The sequence below is a fragment of the Tyto alba genome, unplaced genomic scaffold (genome assembly GCF_018691265.1).
Source record: "Tyto alba isolate M040663 unplaced genomic scaffold, T.alba_DEE_v4.0 Super-Scaffold_28, whole genome shotgun sequence".
In the NCBI taxonomy this organism is placed as follows: Eukaryota; Metazoa; Chordata; class Aves; order Strigiformes; family Tytonidae; genus Tyto; species Tyto alba.
In genome coordinates, this window is record NW_024881302.1 from 2848739 (window position 1) to 2870566 (window position 21828).

Here is a 21828-nt window from a genome sequence, read left to right on the forward strand (position 1 = left end):
CTGCTTTGTTTAAAAGAAATTAAAAGCCATTGATCTGAAAGACATCTATGTCCCTTAGCATGGAAAGTCACTAGCAACACTATGAATTTTTAATGGATGAATCAAGCAATATTTTAAAGAAATAAATGAAATTTCTCCACATCTTCAGAGTTATTTCCTTTCTGGAAGTTTTTTTTTTTTTTTAAATCTCCTAAATTACCCTATGATGGACATTTCAGCCTTCTTGATTAACTGTGCATGACTATGTGAAAAGGTCATTCAATTTTTCTTTCCTGTCATTATGTTTATATAAATCCTCTAAGAGTCAGCAATGAAATACTTCATCTTCCTATTTCTTTTAAAAATAATTCATTTTTTTTTTACCCCCTGTGGCCCTTCTCCTGAAGATTTCATCTTTTCCTGCTGCTGTTTTACTTTCAGAGTGGCCGGGCTTTTTGAAACTGCAGTCACGCTTGAAGCAGACCCTGGTGCAGCATTTGAGAGGAGCACAGATGTTCTTCCATGGAGACTTGACTTATGGTCTGGCTTCTTTTTTTTCATTCTCCAAATAGAAAATAAAAAGCATTTAAAGAGAAAATAAAGTTTCTCTCCATAGGTAAAGAAGCATTACAATCAGACACATAGCATGTTCGATCTGACTGAATTGCAAGATGTAGGGGAAAAGGAGCAAACGGGGGAATCAAAGAGGAACAATTCCCCCTCGAATTGCCATGCCTCTGCATTTCTGAGCAACAAGCTACATGCGAACAGACTAAATCCTGCAATTGTGTCTAAAACAAGGTGTCTCCTAGCGTGGGCTGCACGTCGGGCAAACTGAGGCACCTTTTCCATAACCCCAGCTTGGGGCTGTCACCACTGTAAGTTGTTGGGGGGTAAAATCCATCTCTGCAGCACAGGGCATTACTGCAGCAGCTGATTCTCCTCACAGCACGACAGTGCTATGGATGATGCAAAAGTATAATTTTCCTAATGCCTGTCCAAACCCATGGGATTGTAGTAATGTTGTAGGAGCTAGGTGGCTAAAAACATTTGTCATCATGGGCTTGTTTCAAACAGGAATTTCCTTAGTGTCTAGTTCTCCTAAATACTCAACTTGCTTATCCTTTTGTCGTGGTTTGGGCCTGGTTGGCAGCCAACCACAATGCAGCACCTCTCTCTCCCTTCCCCTCCGGCAATGAGAAGGGACAGAGAGCCAGGCTTGGGGTTCGAGATAGGACTGGGATGGGGGAAAATCCCCCTTTTATGATCATGAGCAAAAGGCAGACTCGTTAGGGGAAGGAAAAAAAGAACATACATTTATTACAGACACTAACAACACATAACAGAGTAGGACAGTGAGAAGCATTGCCACATCTTGAGAACACCTTCCCCCCACCCCTCCCTTCTTCCCGGGCTCAGCTCTGCTCCCGATATCTCTACCTCCTCCCCCAGTGGCGCAGGGGCAGGGAATGGGGGGTGCAGTCAGTGCTGACACTTCCTTCATCTTCGGTGAGGGGAGTGTCCAAAACTTATTCCCCCCTACTCCATTGTGGTCCCCCTCTCACAGGAGACAGTCCTCCACAAACTTTCTCCGACATGAGTTCCTCCCATGGGCCGCAGCGTTCCCCACACTGCTCCGTCATGGGCCACTAACTTCCTCTGACTGGATTCTCTCCCACGGCTGCAGCCCTTCCCGAGCTGCTCCGGCGTGGGACACCCCTGCATGCTGCAATCCTCCCAGTGCTGAATTACAGCAGTGGGGCTGCCTTTTCCCATGAGACCCCGGCCTTCTTCGGGCACAGAACCTTGATCATGCAAGCAGAAGCCACAGGCCATAAATCAATGTCTGCTCCACTGTAGATCTTCATGGATGGTGGTGGGGGCCGCCCTGCTGTCTCCCCACACGATACAGGGGGGTCTCTGCTCCGGCACACCTCCCCCCTCCTTTCTTCCTCCGTTCCTCCACTGACCTTGGTGTTCACGCAGCTGCAGCGACTCCTCCTCACAAGTCCCACTGCCCATCACCACGTCCCTTCTTAAATACGTTATCGCAGAGGCGCAGCTGATGGGCTCAATTTCCCAAGCAGAAGTGGAGCTGACTTGGAGCTGGGGGAGCTTCGAGAAGCTTCTCACAGGGGGCCGCCCCGATAGCCCCCCTCCCCTGCCACCAAAAAAACTCCACCATTCACTCAACCCAGGACACCTTTCCATCCTCCTTAATTTTTCCTTCTAAGGAAAGCTTAAGAGGAACTTGTAGGACTAAAGTGCATGTGCCTGGCACATGTAACAAGTCGTAGTAACCAGAATATTCTCCTATACATATGATTTTTTGAAATAAGGATGCGGTAGCGAGGTTGTCGCAGAAACAGCTGCATTCCTCGCCCGCGGAGTGGTAAGAACAAGCTGTTGCTCTTTATTCAGAGAGGAATGCAGCCGGGGTGTGATCCTGGGGGACCCGTCCTTCCTCCTGAGACACCAGGCAGTAGTGGGAGGTAAAGGCACTCAGCATCTCAAAGGATGCGTTCTCATTCGGGTGCTTGGGGAGTGCCTCAGTCTCCACGAAGATGTTATGAAGGGTGGTGCCTGCTCCTCTGAGCAGGGTAGGAGTCCCACCGGAGCCTTTCTTCAGGCAAACTTTCTTTGAAGCCACTGAATGCAAAAACTTCCAACGAGATAAACTAGTTCTCATCCGTGTGGTGATGAGCGTGTTCCCAGAGAAGGGAGAGCGCGAAGCCTCTCGTAGCAAAGGAGCTTGGAGTGAGCAGATACTCTACGGTGCTGTGTTGAAGGCAACCTTCCCTGCAGGCTTTCAGAACCCCTTTAGTTAATTGTGGGCCTAAGTGTTGGTTTAATACCTTGAACACCAGCAGATCAAAGCAGTTTGATCACAGTGTGGATCGGTCAGAGCCTGTTTGGGTACCTGGGCACATGAAATATTTTGTATCTTCATGTGTATAAACTCTCAGCAGGACAAATGGCACGTAGGGGATAGCTATTTTCCAAACAAACACTAAGACATTTTAAAGATGAGCACGTGTTTATCAAATGCTACTGAGTTATTACTAAATACTACTAAATAGGATCCAGTGATGTCATTAATGGCAAGTCCAGCTCAGGTTGTTGGTTCCCGGACATTTTAGCCACATCGACCCTTCGCCCTTCAGGCAGCTCTCCTCATCCCCGTTCAGCTGGGATTTGTTCCTCGATGCCGTGAAGACCATCCTGCCACTCTGGACATGGAAAAGGGGATCTAATATATGGAAACAAGCCTTGCAAACAACCTTGCAATGGTCCTGTATGAGGACTTTTTGGATCTGCTTTAAAGGTTCTTCATTGCTCCTGTTCCCAGCCTGCCACGGACCCAGTGTGCGACCTAGCTATCAGAGCAATATCCTAGGAATAAAATAGGCTGCTAATGAGCACTGTACATGGTCATAAAGTTGCTACTGTGACTTTTATTACTGCTAAGACTGATGTTGGGATGCAATTTACTTAGAGGGACCAGCAGAACTAAGAGACTACCCAGAAATTACTTGGAAAAATTGCTCAGGAAAAGATTTTAAAATAATTTCCACTTCTCTGTGGGTTATTTTGTAATTACACTGCAAATTACCTCAGACAGAATCTTGAAAAACAACAGAAAAAACTGCCCATGTTCAGACTTCTTCCTTTAAGACACAGCTGGTGTTACTGGCTGTTCTTGTGGCTATTTACCATGTAGATTGAATTAAAGATCAATATTTTAAGCAGCTATTGTTTGTAGCATGTGTCAGGGGTCCAAAAGCAGAGACAGAGTCTTCTGAAAAATCTTTACCTGGGCACCTCGGGGCTGGTGTCTGCCACTTTGGTGCTAAATTTTTTAGTGACCTGTTCTAAGCTTCAGTCTTAGAGAAAATCAATTATTCATGATAAAAATACTACACAAACATTATCTCCCATTTCTCTGTAACCTTCCTTGCTCCCCTTGCAGAATGTCATCTGCTCTTAAGTGACAAGTTTTTAATGGGTCTTCACTCCTGTTTTTTGCTGAAGTCCCTGCACCTGGCATTATAAGGTATCATTTAGCACATCATTATATCCTTCCTCTACCTGTAAGCAGATGAGAAAACTCTCAGACTTCCCAGAAATTAAACCTTGTCTTCATAACCAGAAATTTCCGGGGATAATAAACAAAGAAATCCTAATGAAGTAAAGAAAATCCACACTTTTCATACAGATTATTGGGTAGAGCTCAAGACAACTGGAAGCTATAGCTCAGCTGTGACCCCAGCTCACGAGAGCCAGCTGAAGCATCTTTTCAAATGTTTCCTGGTAAATCCTCAGCTTAAGAACGAATTATGAAAACAAGATCATTAAAACATATTTACATGTTAGACCAGTGGCTCTAATTATTATTTTTGTTTTAATCAGTAAAGAAAAAAAGAATTACTGAAACTTGAAGCTATTCCATCTGATTCTCATTTTTTCAGCTTGCTCATATTCATCTATTACCATGTGAATAGGGCAGTGATTACTCTTCTGCCAATGTATTAGTTTTACCAGAGCAGGATTTTCCTTGATTGGTCTAAAGCAAGGGCAGACTAATTTAGTTCACAAAGGTAAATTAAACTGATAGGCTTTAATTAGGGAAAGCTCCATTTACAACCCAATGTGGGGCATAAGGTTATTTGTACTCAGCACAGTCTCAGAGAAGATGACAGCACTTTTCCTTTCTCTAATGCAAAACTCTTGAATCAAAACAGTAGTTTTGGGTCCTGGACTGCATATTCTCCTCATCCCGTCTGCCATAATCATAACCCAAATTCCACTTTGATTCCACTTTTTCTTTTGTTTAGTGGGTAAGGGCAATCTGAACATGTTGCTCCTTTCTGTACCTTCTGAAAGGTTGCTGTGAATATTCCTATTAGTCTAAAGCCTGGTTCACTGTCTTATTTTTCCCTCTATTTTTTGTGTACACCTAGAGGCATACATGCGACCAAACAAGGAGCACTGTCTAGAGGATGGGGCTAAGTGACCAAAACTCTTTTAGCACCACAGCTCTGAATACTGGAACACCCTTTAAAGTGTTTTATTCTTCTGGTGCAGCTAAAGTCCATTTTATACACAACCGGGCAGTGATAGAGCTGCATACAAGGTGTGTGATCCTCTGATTAGGCTGTAGGATTTGAGCATGAAGAACAGGTTAGAATATGCTGCCAAGAAGAAAGGTGCTAAAGGTGTTTTAAGAAAGGCAGAATGAAGGAGAGTGTTTGCAGCCTACAACAATAATCTTTAGTAACTGTTTTAAGTTCTGTGTGCAGAAAAGCATAGTAGGGCCACATTTATTTTTTTTAATCTACATGCCTTTTCTCTCTAAAAAGGATTCAACATCTGGACTATAAAAATATAATCATGAAGAGGAAATCTATTAAAAAAGCAAAACAAAACTCTTGAACACAAAGCCTGTAAAACAGAGTCTCGGGTCAAAAGCCCTCACTGACGCAGCTGGTTTTCAAAGAAATGGTAGTAGCTTTTAGCAGGAGAGCAATTGCTGAATAGTGCTCTGCACATCCTGAGTTAAGGTAATACAAATAGCTGTCTGTGAGAAAAACAGATAGGCTAATGGCTTCTCCTCTCTGGTTAACAGAGCAGGGCTATTCATAAATGTACACTGGCTAGGTTTTTTTTGTGTGTATTTTGCTTTTTGAGTGGGTTTTTTCCTCTCTCTTTGATCAGCTGCTTTTTAAAGTAAAAAACTGTAATACAGGAAGCCATAATGGAATTCTGTTCTGTGTCTTCTTTCCCCCCTTTTTTTTTTTTTTTTTTTTTTGCCACATGTCACGTATTTAACCAAGTGGCCTGCTAAGTGAATGGATGAATGACATTTGGTACATTGTCTGCTGGAGTAGATGAATCTGATGTGTTCTCCATTATGGATAATTGTTTAAACACATGCCTTGCTTCCAGGGAATAGTTGGAACAGATCAAGAGCTCAATTCAACATCCCAGTGCTTAAGTTGAAAGTCACGACTGCTATTGACAAGCTGTTTAGGTGTTTTTTTCTGTAAAAAACCTAAATTTATTGACTTGAAGGGCTTGGGCTCATTTTCAGATTACATAAGCAAGTGTCACGGACTGGGAGTGGTTTTGCCAATAGGCAAATAGACAGATTGTCATCTAACCTGTGCAAACTTTTTTTTTTTTACTAATAATGTTTGAGCAGCTTAAAAGTCTATCAACTGTTTCCTTGCTGATCATGTGATCTTCTGTCAGACAAGCAGTTTTATTGCTCTTATTTCAGGCTACCTGAAAATGCTAGCAAGCTATAAATGTCTTATCTACATCTGTGTATATTATTATTGTTATTCATAATAAATATTCACTCAATATATTCACTTATTAGGGTGAAAACCCCAAATATCACATTCTGTGCAAATTATGCATATATGATATAGGTACATTCTCGACGTAATGAATTAAACTATGTTTTAAACTCACTATACGTTTACAGAAAAGGTTTTATAGAACTTTTAAAGGCAAGACTCAAAGTCTACCATGATACTATACTAATGCATTTTAACCCAAATGGAAGAAAACACAGTGAAAACACTATAATATAATATTATCCAAATATTTTATACATATGAGTCTAGATCACATTTTTCCTCAAGACTTTGCACAGTTAGAACAGAATTTACTACAGGTAACCTGCTAATTTAGAAACAACAGGGTAGTGTATGCGGTGTGCCATGCACTTTTGCCTATCAATAAAAATACTGTTTGTTTTCACAGCTATTTCTTTTTCTAAATTCATCCGTGTGTCTTCCAGGTTTGCCAGAGATTGTTCAGATTCCAGCAGTTTTTTCTTCAGGGATTCAATGGACTCTGTTAGTTCTTCAACTTCACTGATCAACCTGAACAGAATTACATTAAGTAATAAAATAAAGAGCAGGAGCCAGTCAGTGTTCAAAAAGACATAAGAACTGTAATGACAATAAAGATCAACAGCTATAGAATCACAATACTCAACAACAAGGGACCTCAGAGAGGTCCTACATACTAGGTCAAAAGCAGAGCTCACTTTCACAGCTTCTGTACAGAAGTCTCCTATGCTTTAGATAGTACCAAGAATGTTCTTTGCCGCTAAGCACAGTGGAACTATCCATCCTCACCTTCTCCCACTTGTACTAAGAATTACAGGACAAAAATTATTAGGTAAGTCACCCAGTTTGACTGGAACAGCATTTCGTTAAGCCTGTTTTTTGGTAGCTGTTCACTGGTATAAAACTCAAGTATTAAAAATGATACTTGCGCCAGAGATCAGAAAACGGCCTTTACTTTAAAAGCATATAAGCTTTTAAAGAAGCAGCAGCACATAATTTAAAAAAAAAAAAAAGTATCAAACCATTTTTAATGCATTTCAACTAAAAGTCAGCGGGGGTTAGGTGCTTTACTGCAGTCTTTCTGCAGAGAAGGCACATATTTACTTCCTGGGAAAACAAAATCCATGTGCTATGCAAACTGAATAACTACAGACAGTGTAAGCCTGGCAACTAAACACATGCCCATTCAGCAAAGGACTTGCATGTGTCCTTCAATCCCATTAAAGGCAATGTACATACTGAAGAGCTTGCACATGGTTGGTTTGCTGAATCAGGACCTTAACTGAGTGTGCCTGAGATGGTACAAAGCATCTGGATTAACCGTGACTTCTTCCTCACTGTATATAGAACAGCACATCAGCTTTGCATGGTAGGCACCTTTGCTACAAGGATATTGTAAGCCTGCAAAGGCTGATCCCCCACTTTTCCTGAGGGTAAGAACATGCGAAGGAGGGGAATCAATTACAAAGCTTATAATGAGATCAAAACTGACAAAGGAGACACTCAGACCTTTAATTTGAAAGGATTTGTTGACCTCCAGCTTTAAAACAGTTTGTTACTGAAAATCAAATGCCACGAGCCTGATGCTTCGTAGTACTGAGGGCTTGTCTCTGACTATGAGTATGTGCAGCCCATCTACATTCTCAGCACTTGAAGCACAATAATTCAGTCAGCACATAGGCCACCAAGTGGTGAACTTTTGCTAACAGCAAAAGGGCTGCAAGTGATCCACAGGCTGTCAGATTGTTTTGGATCATCTAAATCAAAAAGAAGCCACACAGTTCAGAGAAGAAAGCGTAGAGACAAAAGGCAGAGTTGAGTCTGTAGATTTTCTGTGTGTCAATACATTATGTTAAAATGATGTTTTCCTCACAGTGATTTCAGTCAGTTGAATTATTTCTGACTTCTATGAGATTCAAGCCTAGGCAAATAAGCTAAAGGCTATGTGTTGCCAATAAAAAGTGCAAACACTTTCTAACATCAATTCTGGATAAAACGGCCACCTTGGAGGACTTGTTTAATAGTGTTTACCTGAATTGTGCTTCATCTCTGCAGAGCTCTACGTTGGGCCTAAAAGACCTGTCATACAGCCTTGTCTGAGCAACTTTCATTGGGGCTTCTTTGTCTTTGATAGCTTGTTTGAGAGCAGCGATGTGAGCTTCTTGATCTCCAATCTCCTTAAGGACCTGAAGAGGATACCCAAGAGAAAGAGGTCTTTAAAAAAAGATACACATTTTCTCTGTGCATGCTATACATCTGTTCATGGTCCTAGTGAAACAGGTGTAGTTTTGACCTCCTGTTTGGCCAGAATATAGAAGAAATAGAAGTACAAAGGTGGTTTTGTCCTCTTTATTTCTTCTATTACTACACTGAGAATCTGATCCTCGGCCTAAAAAGAAGCAGAAAATATTCTGCAGCCTGTTCATAAACTCTTGCATGTCTCCTGACAACACATCCCACTTCCATGAATTGCTTTTTATTGTACAGTTTTAGCTGTAAATTATCCAAGAAAAATTCAAGTTATTTTGAATGAGATTGAGAATAGCTGATCAGCTTGAAAATGCATAGACTTCTGGCATTAGAGAAGAAAATGGAAAAGACAGGAAATTCTGAATCCCTTCTCCCTCATACCACTGACGCACATGTGAAAAATAAAGTCTACCCAGCTGTCATTACCCAACAGATGCTAAGGAATGACTATTTCTTCCATACTTGCCAGTGGCCTAACACAGAAGTAGGAGCTGCTCCACACCGGAGGAGGGGCAGAGGCTGAAGTCACCCCTTATTTCTTGCCAGGAACTGCTGCTGCTGATACTACTGAAGCACAGCATTCCATAAAAGTGACAACCAGGCTAGCCTGGGAATCCTGGCCCAAAGATCAGCTCCTTGATCACAAAATTTTAGTTTTTAGTTCAGCAAGGTATGAAAGAAAGTGTTTAATTTTCTTCATATTCAAGTCCCTCTCTTGTTTAGAGAAACACAACAAACACATTGGAGCCACAATCCAGCTCTGAATATTCTTAGTAGATACTAAGCTGACGCAAAATAGTATTCGATACCTGACATGGACAAAGACCTTTTTTTCTAGGGGATAAATCTACTGTGATCATCTCAAAAGAGACTATCATGCCTGTAGACAGCATTCAAAAATAACACTTACATTTTTCAAATGGTACTCTAGCTTGTGTTTTGTATCATCCAGCTCCTCACAGTGTTTGGCAAAAGCCTCCTTAACAGCATCACACTGCATCCTCAGGTCCCGAGATACGTCATGAAGAATATTGTCAATCAAGATACGAAGATTGATGGAAGCCAGTTTTTCTCGTTCTGCCCTAAAGATGTTATCATGACTGAACTTGGCCCATGTCTCCGGTGTCGAGGCACTGGAAGAAGAAGTGAATAGTACACAAATAGGAATCTTGCTCTTTTGTTCAAGTTGCACCTAAGAAGAAAATCTGAAGCTGGGTCTCTCCCTGCAAAAGTGTTGTCAATCTCTTTTTGGTTTTGCTGTTGCATGCAGTCTAGGCTTACCATGAAGGGAGACTAATCCTTTACAAAATTAATAAACTCTTGTTCTTCTTGTGGATTCTGAGGGAAGTAATACGTGACACAAAATCATCCGAAGTTCTTCCATCTTTAGCTAATACTACGAAGGCAAAAAAAGTATGGTATGTACAGGAAGTGGCACTTGCTTTTCCTTCAGGAACGTCACGCCTGCCGATGTCAAACGGTAAGTCTCAATAGGATTCAGATCAGTCTTTAAAAGTATAAAGCCAATTTCCAAGAAAAACTACAAGTTCAGTTTGCATATAGTGAACCAACTTTGCCATCAGTGGTATGCCATGCTGAGATGGTAGCGCTACCTTTACTATCCATGTAGCTATTTTAAAGCTATGACATTGTATGTCCAATGAAGCAGCAATCACAGCTTTCATTCAGAGCAGCATTACAGCTTCCACTGACACAAAGGATGTATTGTATCTTCTCAGGGTTATTTGTGGAAGATAATGACAACAACTACTCACCTCTCTTCAAACTTCACTGAACTAGGATGGAACTGGATGTTGGTGCTCTGGTTACTGTATCTTCCGCATTTATCATCAATGTTGTACGTTTCAACTTTGTCTGACCAGTCCTTTTCACAAACCTCTTTGTGATCTCGATTTAATCTGAAAAGTCATTATTATCACACACTGTTAGTGGAAAACAATACAATCAACAAAACTATCACAGGCATTTGTGAAGCTAGGCTCTGAGCCTTTGTCTTTCAAAGAGCAATGAGAACATAAACTTTCCTTTTTGTCTTGAAAATCCCAACCAAACTCTCTCTCCCACAATTATCTGCAAGAAGGACCGTAAGCCTGATGTGTTAACCACTACCCCAGACCTCCAGTATGTTTCTGTGCCTGCTGAAGGCTTAGAGCTCTTATCACCTGAGACAAAGGAGCTGTTGGACTTTGGGTTTTACATAATAACCCTAAAACACAGAAGATTTTTTCAATAGTGGTGACAGCTGCAGCTATTATGGGGAGATTAGGCAAGAGGTTTGCCCAGCAGAACATTCTTCCATGGTAAGACATCAAGTAGTGCTATTAGAAGATGCATCCTCCTCTTCTGCTAGGATATTGAGCATGACTCAAATTTAAGACCTCCATAAAGTGATCTTATATCATTCCCTGAATCTCCTATCTAGCCTTCCAAAGACTGTAGCATGCAAACAGTGTAATTTGTCATTGGAAGATACAAGCACAATGATATTCAAAGCTAAAACTGCTGCTTTGTTATCAATTAAGTGAGTTACATGTCACGCAATTAATTAGAAGGACTTCAGATTACAAAAGACAGTGGGTCGTTATCAACTGTTAACACCAGATGTCACTCTCACCTAAAGAATTAAAAAGACTCTGCAGGCCAATTATACTAAACGATGGTACTAAATAGTATTAAAAAAATGTTAAAACAGTTATAAAAAGTGAAGCTCAAGCTTAGTAGACTCCTCTCATGCTTTAATTGATGAAACAGAACTACTTTAAATTATTTTTCATTTATAGACATTATTTCTAAAAACAGTATTTTTTTTTTTTTTTGAATCCGGAAAAAATAGCACAAATTGGAGCAGATTGAAAAAATGTAAAAACTAAAATATCAAGGTGTCCAGCAGTTAACTCCTTTATACTGATGCACCTTAGGATTCTGGTAACATCTTTCCAAAGGTCTTGTTTTAAATGAAAAACAAATATTTGTTTTGAAATCCAAATGAACATTCATGTTGATACAGAGGTAGAGTGAAGTTTCATATTCTAAGTTCATACTGACATCTGGCAGCAAAAAACTAATCCTGATGACGTCCTTTGATCAGATAAACTATTTTAAAAGAGCCTATACTACAAATATATCACAAGGTGCAACAAGGTAGAGTGATATCCAGATAATACTTTTACAGCACTTAAGTTTAGTGTTAGAAAATTAGAGAACTGAATATACATACTGGAAACCAAGGCTGAAAATCTAAAGGATGGCTTTAGGACATGGCTCTTCTCTTACCTCAACCTACTTGAAAACCCTGAAGTTTCATCACTGAGTACCTCTTTTCAGGTTTAATTGGAAATCACACAGCTCATAAGCCTGGCATGGGTAAAATCTTTATCCACTGGGCACTGTACCTCTCTATGCCAGGAATTATTTGGCCATATAAATTAGCTACTAAGGTATCGTGAAAAATGTCTTACCGCATCTGGTCAACAGCTTGCATCAAAGTTCTTTTCAAAAGCTCCCTGACATTTCCGATAAGTTCAGCTTCCTAGATAAAAACATTGAGACTTCTGTGATATCCTGAACAGTCCATACTATCCTGCAGGACAATTTGATTTCAGTGGTTGAGGACAGGTACTTAAATCTTCCACTCATTACCCACTCTTACCCTATTATTGCAAGACGTAATTTTCCAAGGACTTAGCAGATACTGAGGTAACTCAGCTATAAGTCCAAGGTGGCAGAAATACTTGGAGTACTTCTAAAGCTTGGGGATTCATTATTTTCATATTGCATGTGTATACTGTGAAAAAGTCCACGTTCTATCAAATTAAGCAGAATATCTGAATTACTTGCACAGCCCCTAAGTAAGGAAAATAAGGCGGGAGCATCCTGCCTAGCAGGAGACCAGAGTTACCACCTTGCACAAAAGGTGACATTTTAAAAGTGAGCAGGACATTGTCTGCCCTGCAAGCACAAACACAGATGTCAGAGGCTGCTGCCTTGCACAGGGATGTGATAGAGCAAATCAGCTTCTCTGGCAAGACACCGGCTTCCAGAGGCTGCCGAGTCCTTGCAGATCCCGTCAGAGCCCGCTGCCTTGGTCTGTGGTAATCATTTTATCTGTATGCAAGGGAGAGGCTTCCCATCATATTCCTGCAGAGCTCCAAAAATACAGTTTGTCTGACACATGGTGATAAGGTGCTATTTAACATAAAGGAGTGGCAGTATCATAATCTTCTCTTGGCCTGCCTCTTTTGGATGCTTTGTGTTCACTAAAAATAGAAGTTACTACTCTATGATTTAAACAGCTATTGCCTGCTTCAGTAGGTATAGGAAAGCTGTCATAATATAAATCCAATGACATAGCTTTAATTTTGTTATTAGATCTATTTATTCCAGAACTCATTTTGCCTCTGGTGATGGACAGTATCGAGGACTGCAGGATTATCTCAGATATGCAGTGTTGTTTGAGGGGTTAATTTCCTCTGAGTTGCAAGACAGTGACTGCTCAATGTCAAAGCTTTGCCTAACCTTGATAATGGATGTGATGTCTGAAGTTTCAGCTCAAGCTGGTTTTAGCAGGAATGTTCATTTTGATACACACATGATCAAACTAGAAAAGATCATACTTTCTAATAATCTCTTGTTGAACAAAAAGTACCTGATGGTCATTTTTGACTGCAATAAGGCTGCTCTAGGGATTAACTATCAATGCTCTGTGAGGTGACTTTACTGACCTAGTGATTACATATTATTCTATAAAAGCCAGTCCAGCAAGCATTTTTTTCTTTTTTATTATTTAAAGGAATTTAATATTTGAGGCTCAGATATGAGAAAAGAGCTTTTGTATATGAAAAACTCCTAATTAATTTTGCTGCTTTACATCCATGACAGTCATTCACTGACAGCTAAGGGAGTATATACTTACTAATAAACTTTATTCCCAGAACGCTGCTAGCGCTCGTTGATCCTTGTACTGCTTTGGACAAATAAATGAGTGCGTATGTTCCTGCAGTGTCAGTTTCTCCATCATGAGAAACCCACAGGGACCATAAAAAAGATCTTTTTATTCTAAATGAAAAGGACAATCATGATTGGAAAGAAAATATTATTTTTAAGGTTCTAAAAGAGCACAGCTAAAATAAATACATAGCTGAAGGTATCATTTTACAAACTGTGAGAACACTAAAACTCACTTTCTGCAGAGAGGAAATATTGCAATGGCTGAGTTGTCAAAGTAAAAATTCAAGAGGATTTTAAAGTGTTAGAAAGATCCAGCACTCAAATTTACAGTTGTAGTAATTGATATTATTTTGTATTGGGCAGTCAGTCTCCGTGTAAATAAAGAGACAATCAGTTTCCTGTGAGTAATGTGCACAATCTTACATGAGAAAATCCTTCCTTTAGCAGTTAATATCTCTCATATGGAAAGAGTGAAATAATGTAAAATAAAGAATTCCATTGTTGAATGATCTAAAATAAAATTTAAAAATTGATTCCCTGTTGAGGAGATATGCATTCAAATATGACATTTAAAACTGAAGATACAGTTTACTAACAAAGCAGATGGAGACCCCCTTTTTACAAGGAGTCACATGGAAAAGACAAAGGGTAGTGGGTACAAGTTGCTCCTGGGGAGACTCCGATTGGACTCAAGAGGAAAAATGTTCACAATGAGAGCAATCAGCCGTTGAAATAATCTCCCCAGGGAAGTGGTGGATTCCCCGACATTGGACCCTTTTAAGATTCAGCTGGACAGGGTGCTGAGCCAGCTTGTTCAGGCCAGGCTTTTGCCAAGAAAGGTTGGACCAGCTGATCCTTGAGGTCCCTTCCAACCTGGTATTCTATGATTCTGATTCACAATTAATGGCAGTCTAAGACTAGTTTGAATGAATAAGCAGGCATAAATGACAATGAATTTCGACACTCATCTACTGAAAGATTATTCTTAACTTTTAAAATAGTTAACAAGTCAGATTGTATGGCTGGGAGGAGCTGTGGCACCAGGCTGAAGATGAAGATCCTTTGGTCTAGGTCCCTCAGTCCTGGCTGTACTGTTTGCCACCACGGTGCAGTCCCGCCTGCTGCCCACCCATAGCTGTGACTGGCTCGTGGGGTCGGCGTGGGAAAAGGTCCACGCTGCATGAACACCTGCCGAGGAGCAGGAGCTGGGCATCTCATACACCACGCGGAGGACTTCTGAAATGCCATGTCTGCTCCTTCACATTTTCTTTGCCAAGTAAATTCCGTCAACAACCATGGCAGGGAGAGCTGCAGCTAGAAGCACAGCTCTCCTGGACTTTGTGATTTCAGCCATAAAAATGTGGCTGATACCACACTAAAATCTGGGGGGCAGATCTGGGTTTTAGCACGTGGCAGAATAGACCTTTATGCTGTGTGTGCACAGAACTGTGCTGGCAATTCATTTGAAGGTCCAGTCTGCGTTAAGAGAGGAAAAACATGTGAGAGGGCTTTAGTAGCAAGCAGCATCTCTGGCTCAGAGGACAACATTAACTGAGATTTGCATTTCTTCAGTTCATGAGCGGACCTGGTAGGTAAAATGTCTTTTTTCTCCTTATTTTTCCCATATAAGTCTTTATGTGCTGTCTATTAAAATGAAATACTGTCAAATCTGACGTGCTCTTGGCTTCTTTTCAGCTGTCTTCTCCACAGTTAATACTAATAATAAACCTCTGTTATTATAAATGGTTGTCAATTAACAGGGAGAGAGCATTTTATAGTTTAGCATGCCATTTATTTTATTATAGTATTTAATGTTTATGATGCAAAAGTTGGATTTTCCTCAAATCTAGTGATAAAACCATCCCAGTTCATGACTTTGTAAGTGTCTAATTAATGGTGCAAAGAAAACGTTTAAGAGCAGATGTTTGTGCCTTCCATGAATTTACAAATTCAGTTTTTTTTGCAGCCTGTCTTTTTACATCAGCGACTTGCAGATGTCAGCAATGTCTCAATACAGCACCCAGGGCCAGAATGACACCGTGCGAGAGCAGCTGAGGGGAACTGGCAGAACCCCGTGAGAGAGGCTGTGCAGTCGCCCTTGATTACAAATCCAGCTGCACCCATCCATCAGTAACAACACGACACCAGACGTCCCACCCATCAGCACAGCAAATAAAAGCAAGCTAGCTTACAGATCTCACTAGATTTGGCCCCCCAAACAGCGTGTAACGGGAAGACTGTCATTCCTTACAGCTGGGAGTGAAAGCAGGTAACCGTCTTCAAAATGTCAGGTCTGTGTCTGGCCTTTTTCCTGCCGGTCTCTGAGAGTCACGTCAAAATCCACAAACTGCGGATGTTGAGACTAAGCACTGCACTCTTAACCGAGTTGTCTATGTACAGGACTGTCCTATTGCACACTGGTTCACTTGGAAAAGCTACAGATCAGTGCTTGGAAATGGTATTCTGTTGTTTCCCTTGCCCCAATATTGCAGCAAGCAGGAATACATACGTACATAACCTTTCTCTGCTTTTTTAAACTTTAATTTTACACAGTTGACAGGATCTTGGCTAATGCCTTTGTCTTCAGCATCAGGGAATAGTTGGGGCTGACTTCATTGTTGAAGCAAACACACAACAAATCAACACTCTGAGTCTAGGGTAAAAAAATGGCATAAATGAAAGTACATCCGCTTATTCCATAGTCGTATCTGGCACTCAGTTAATGAGTCTGGACACTGGACATGTGGAAATAACCTTGAAATGCAGTATATATGCAGCTGAAACATGATTTATTGACACTATCCCACTACATGGCAAGTCCTTTGCTAGGGCTTACATTTTCAATATTAAATACGTGCACACAAACATCGTAAACTGTCATTGAACTGATGCAAAGGGGATTCAGAGGAGATGTCGTATCGGTTATGAAAGTCAAAAACCTCATACAAAACAGATGCATGTACTGCTTTTTATGAATTCAGTTATTCCCAAAGCAGAAGCACAAAGAAAAAAAATTATTCTATTTGAGAGATTTTATCTTCCTTTTAGTCACCAAAGATCCTTCTTTACTGGAAAAACAGTTGGGTCCTTCTGCTTCTTTTTCTTAACCAGAACTGCATTAAGAAAAGATGAATATGCTGTTAAGTGGAGTCAGTGAACTTCTGAGTAACAGCTGGCTTTACTATGCATGTGAGGAGCTTTCAGTTAAATATCCTCATCCCTCGTTCCAGCAGGGGCTATTTAGTGGTGGTAAGTATCACAATAGGTAATCTAAATATGAGTCCCTGCTGCAAAGCAAATAGGACAGACGAGTTGGAACCAAAACGCCCTAAAAGAAATAGATGGTGTGCCAAAAAACAGGAAATCCCCAAATATTATCTGGATGCATAAAAGCTTCATCAGAGATACTTCTGTTTTCTTTGTGAGTCATCTGAAGTGACTCCTACTGAACAGATAATAAAAGTGCAATTACACGCAGAGATTCAAAACTGCTTGTGTATGTGTATGTGATGTTGTCTCTCTAAATGTTATCTGCCAAGGGGCTGCTGAAAGGTGGTTATCTCGGCAGGATGCTCTGGGAACTGGGAAATCTTCTTCATTGCTGCAGAAAGCTGAAAGCAAGAACAAAACCTATGTCCTGCGAAAAGCTTTTCCACAACTATGTGAAAGGTAGCCCCTTGTCCAGACAGGCTTTTCCCCCAGCGGCAGATTCCCCCGTGCACCAGTCCATGGGAGCTGGTAGGAACACGGCAAAGATACCAGAGAATGATGTCAACACAAGCCTGGGCTGCTAGTAGGAGAGGAAGAATTTCAAAGGAAGGAAAATGCCCAAGAATATCAATTAACTGTGTAATTAAAACTGCAAGGAAAATAATGTCTGTTTCCTAACACAGCTGACTTTCGCAAACTTCCTTCTTTTTCTCCATTTTTGCATGGGAAGAGAATAAATTACTCCTGATCTCCCTTGCATTACCATTTCTAAAGAACGTTAAGATTAGGAAGTGACTGGACAAGTAAGCAACATTCAGAAAAATTATGTCAGTGCTTCAGTGATAAAACTTCCATAACTTCTCCAAATATGCAAAGGCTGTAACGCAGAGCTACCAGTGAACTGGGCCATTAACTTGGAAATCTCTGCAGTGAACAGCCAGAATTCATGGAAGAGCAGCTCTAAGTGTCAAGAATTATTAGTCAGTTTTGGAGAGAATAAGAAATACAAGGTACTATCTGATTTCTTGCAGTGAAAGAGGTATAGAGTATAGGTGCAGCTTAAAGAGCTGGCAAAGCCATAGAGGGTACATTTTCACATCTACGTGCAAACATTTGTGCCATAAAATCTATTCCTCTGTGAAAACGGGAAGGATTTCCTCTGATATTATGTACTACTCTTCCTTCTGCACTGCAAAGGTCATTGGCATGGCAACAAAATCTTAATTTCTCAAGAGTCCATCTGCTGCTGGAATACACGCCTCATCTGAACTCACATCATTCTTTTTTGATGACATCCTGCTTGGCTGTTGATGGTCTGTCGTCACAAGCACACAATCACAATTTCAGGTGAAAAATTAGTAGCAGCAGCAGCAGATGCACTTCTGAGCAATGAACAGAGTATTTTCTGAGATCAGGAGGAAAGAAATACAGGAGAGAAATCCTGCCAGAAAATTCTTTTTTTTTTTTTTTTTCCTAAATCTTATATTTCACAATTTCTCTAAAACATCAGCAGCTGATGGAAATAATTCATTTTCTGTAACCTGAATTTTGTTAACAATTCACACACTGAAATATCCTATACACTAACTGTCACACATTGGTATTTTTGAATGGAACAACCTCTTAAATATTGATTGCAATTCAGCAATTGTACACAATTCCTTTTCAAAATATTGCTAAATGCTATCATGCTAAATGCTATCGTACCATCAACTAAGTCTCTTCAATATTTTTCTAACAACAAATATTAATCATCTGGTTTAATCAGTAACTCATCATGAATGAACTTTCACAGTATATCGGAGGCTGAAGGCAAATAATCATTAACTTATTTCTGGGACACTAGAATATGTATCATTCCAGAATGAACATGACCCAGAATCTGTTCTCTGTAACATGTGCAGCCACAGTAATTGCATCAGCTTTGAAGGCAATCCACATGCAGGGTTGGATCTCAGTGTCACATAACAAAGTGTCAGCTGGAGTGAACAGTCCTCTATGGAAGGAAAAGGATCAAGCAAATTTCAGGAGGGTCTCAGGTTTGTTGAAGTCACGCTGTCAGAAATACTATGTGTATGTGCCTGGAGCTATCATCTCACGCAGGTGTCACACGACTACCTTGTACCATTCCTTGTGCTGTCTCCAGGACGTTTAGAATGATGGTTTGTGCTGAGACACTGTACTACAGCGCTGGATCACCACCTCGTCATGAACCTTGGTGAGACCACAGCAACAGACTCAGTAATAAAAGGTAATAGCAGAGCCTGCCAGATTTGGACAGCTTGAGCACGGGAACAGGCAAGGAGCATTTCACTGGTCTGTTTATTGGGCACTATATTTTTATAATAAAGCCACAAAAAAGGCTGGAAGAAGCTTAGTGCCAGGACAGGATGCCCATCTTGCTTCAGGAAGCCTGTTTTGGTTTTGTTTTGATCTGGTCTCCTCCAGTCATACTCATGTGATTTTAAGTACTTTTTAAGCAGAGAAAGGATTTTAAACAATCCTTAAACCTAGGAGTGACAGATGGAGACCAGCTTGCCAGGAAGGGGCACTAGGCTTCTGTGCACCGCCAGAAGATACCTTCGTGAGCTGCAGTTATCACCTACTGACCAAGCTGTTCATCATTTTAGAGACCAGAGCAGCATTACGAGAGGGCTGCCCCCAACCCTTAACATCCTAACGTCCTGCTCACCTTCAACAACTCTCTCTCCACCTCATCACTGACCAGGTCCGGGCGTTGCCTCCTCTCCCGACACTGCAGGTTATCGGTGGCAATGGCATAGGGCACTGCGGTGGCATCAAGTGCCCTTTCCAGCCGCTGCTTCTGAGCGGCCAGCAGGCCGGTCTCGGCATCGAGGTCCTCAACCTCCTTTTGGAGCTCGGCCTTCCAGAAGTGCATGTCCTTCAGGCGCTGGCCCAAGGCAGCTGTGGAGTCCTCCTGGGCGCTCTGGGCGCTGGCAGTGGCGTGCTGGGCCAGCTCCTTGGCCTCGGCCCCGGCGCACTCGGCTTGCTCACAGCCGGTGAAGGCCTTGTGATACAGGAGAGCGTTGCTCTGGTGCCACTCGGGGGGCAGGTACTTGGCAGTACGGAAGCCAGCCGTGGCCAGGCCGCTGGAGGAGTCGGGCCCCGTCTTCAGTGCCGCCTCGTACACCTTCATGGGCAGGTCGGAGGCGGGCACCGTCTGCGGGGCCGGCTCCTTGGTGAGCGGGCAGCCGGCCGCCGCCATGGCGCCGGGGCTTCCCGCGGGGCACGCCGTGGCTAGGCCGCGCCGCGTCCTCCCGTCGCCGGGGCAACGGCAGCAGCCAATGAGAAGCCGGGTGTCCCTCCCACCCCATAGCGGCGGGAAACCCGAGGCGGAAGCGGGGGGAACGCCCCAGCCCCGCGCAATGACATTCACCAATCAGAGCGAGGATCCGCCCCGAGGCCGCGTTGGATTGGGCAACGCCGGCTGCCCGTGCCCGCCTCCCAGCTGCTTGTTGCTATGGCGACGGGGACACCCAATGCGGGGGGGTTGGGGGGGTGTAGGGGGTGTCATGGCGGCGCCGTGAAGGCTGTGGGCGGGAATGGCTGACACCCTCGGCGCTCGGGGCGCTCGGGTTTCCCGGTGCACGTTGTAACATTTGTAATTCGCACGTGGTGAGAACAAAGAGACGCCGCAGAGCCCTACGCTGCGTTCCGGCTTCCCGTTATGCTGAGGAACTTCTCTTTCCCAGCTGCCACATTGGGCGCAATAACACTTTTTCCTGTTTTTTTTGGAAATACATGAGGATCCTGACAGGGCGTCAGCCGCATTCCTACCCAGCAAGAAGGCGAGGTGCTGCGTGCCCCTCCGCGTTTGCCCCCAAGGCCAGAGAGCCCCTCAGGCCCTCCCAGGGCCTCCACGGAACCTGCACCATCCACTGGTTTTAAACCATTGAATTTAATATATTTTTGCACCTCAATCCATTCTTACACCCAAATGTTTCTTCTTAAGACAGTCTGTGTGACTCTGGTCTCATCACGGATCAGGTGCTTGTGAAATCCAGCTGCTGTGGCATCCCCTGTTTAATTTTCACTTGCAGAGATACAGACCGCTTATGCTTGAACTATATTAAATTTTTTGGAGTTGCCATGACTGTGCAACAAGGAAAGGAGAGGCTGCGCGGCATCTCCTCAGAGCGCTTGAAGGAAGGAGGGAAGGTGCTGGAGAGCACGGTGACAATAGAGGGCACTCTCACCCTTGTACGGCGACAAATTCTCTGTCTTCAATGTCATTTTGATAAAGAAAATAAAAAGGAAGAAAAAGCCATGTGCGCTGCAGCCTGCCCAGTGTCATCCAGGCTAATCAGTTCCTTGGGTGCTGGGGAGAGCGATGCTTAAACTGCTTTGAAGCGTGCATGGCCGATAACGCGCACACGCCGCGGGCGTGGAGCCGTGACTCTGCACCGCACAAAACTTCTGCAGAAGACACTTTGCTGCATGAAAGTTTGCTCTAAATCCACAGAAAGTCAATGGCTGTTTTTCCTGTGGGGCCTGCTGCTCTTCAGAAAGATCAAGCGGTTGTCCCTGGTAGAGATCCTGCACTCGACAGATGCATCATGCAGTGGCTGCAAGCTGCAGCACTTCCCAGCAAAGTCTCCATTCCACGCAGAGAGTGTTGGAAAAGGAGATTCAGTTCCAGCAGAAATAAGAAATCCTTCACCTTCCCTTTTGCAAATATAATATAGTTGGCCCTCCAATTAAACAGCAGTGGTAGATGGTATCGTTGCACTGCTGAAGTCACTGGAATGACACCCTTTGCTTTCCCTTTGCACTTCATTTCTGTTTCTCTCCTCTTTCACACATCTTTCCTCCAACTGTAACTGTCCTATCTGTTCCTTTCCTTACATTACCTCCAGCCTGTACCTTTCTTTCTTTTTCTTCTGCTTGTGGCCTTCTCTGCATGATGATCTATGCAAATTTTGCATTTTTAAAGTACAAAAAGTCTACAGGAAAAGCCCTGCTGAGCTATTCAGAATGAAAGTCCTTGGTATGGAAAATACATTTTTTGAAAATAAGGGCAGTAACAATTTGCTATTAA

General features: G+C 42.3%; 1 protein-coding gene across 1 annotated transcript; it reads right to left on the reverse strand.

Moving 5' to 3' along the window:
* Positions 1-6575: 6575 nt before the first annotated feature.
* On the reverse strand, positions 6576-20007 carry TEKT4 (tektin 4). Its single transcript, XM_033000764.2, has 6 exons — positions 19462-20007; positions 12071-12141; positions 10367-10510; positions 9502-9724; positions 8373-8527; positions 6576-6872 (listed from the first exon to the last, which is right to left on the reverse strand). The coding sequence occupies exons 1-6, from the start codon at positions 19993-19995 to the stop codon at positions 6656-6658; spliced, it is 1344 nt and encodes a 447-aa protein (XP_032856655.2). The 5' UTR covers positions 19996-20007; the 3' UTR covers positions 6576-6655.
* Positions 20008-21828: the final 1821 nt, after the last annotated feature.

Excerpts from the sequence above, each read along its gene's own strand:
- TEKT4 (XM_033000764.2), bottom strand. The coding sequence starts at position 19,995 with ATGGCGGCGGCCGGCTGCCCGCTCACCAAGGAGCCGGCCCCGCAGACG. Across the intron at positions 8,528-9,501 it reads TAGAGTACCATTTGAAAAAT|GTCCTTAAGGAGATTGGAGA; the intron begins GTAAGTGTTATT and ends TATCCTCTTCAG. Across the intron at positions 6,873-8,372 it reads AGAGATGAAGCACAATTCAG|GTTGATCAGTGAAGTTGAAG; the intron begins GTAAACACTATT and ends AATTCTGTTCAG.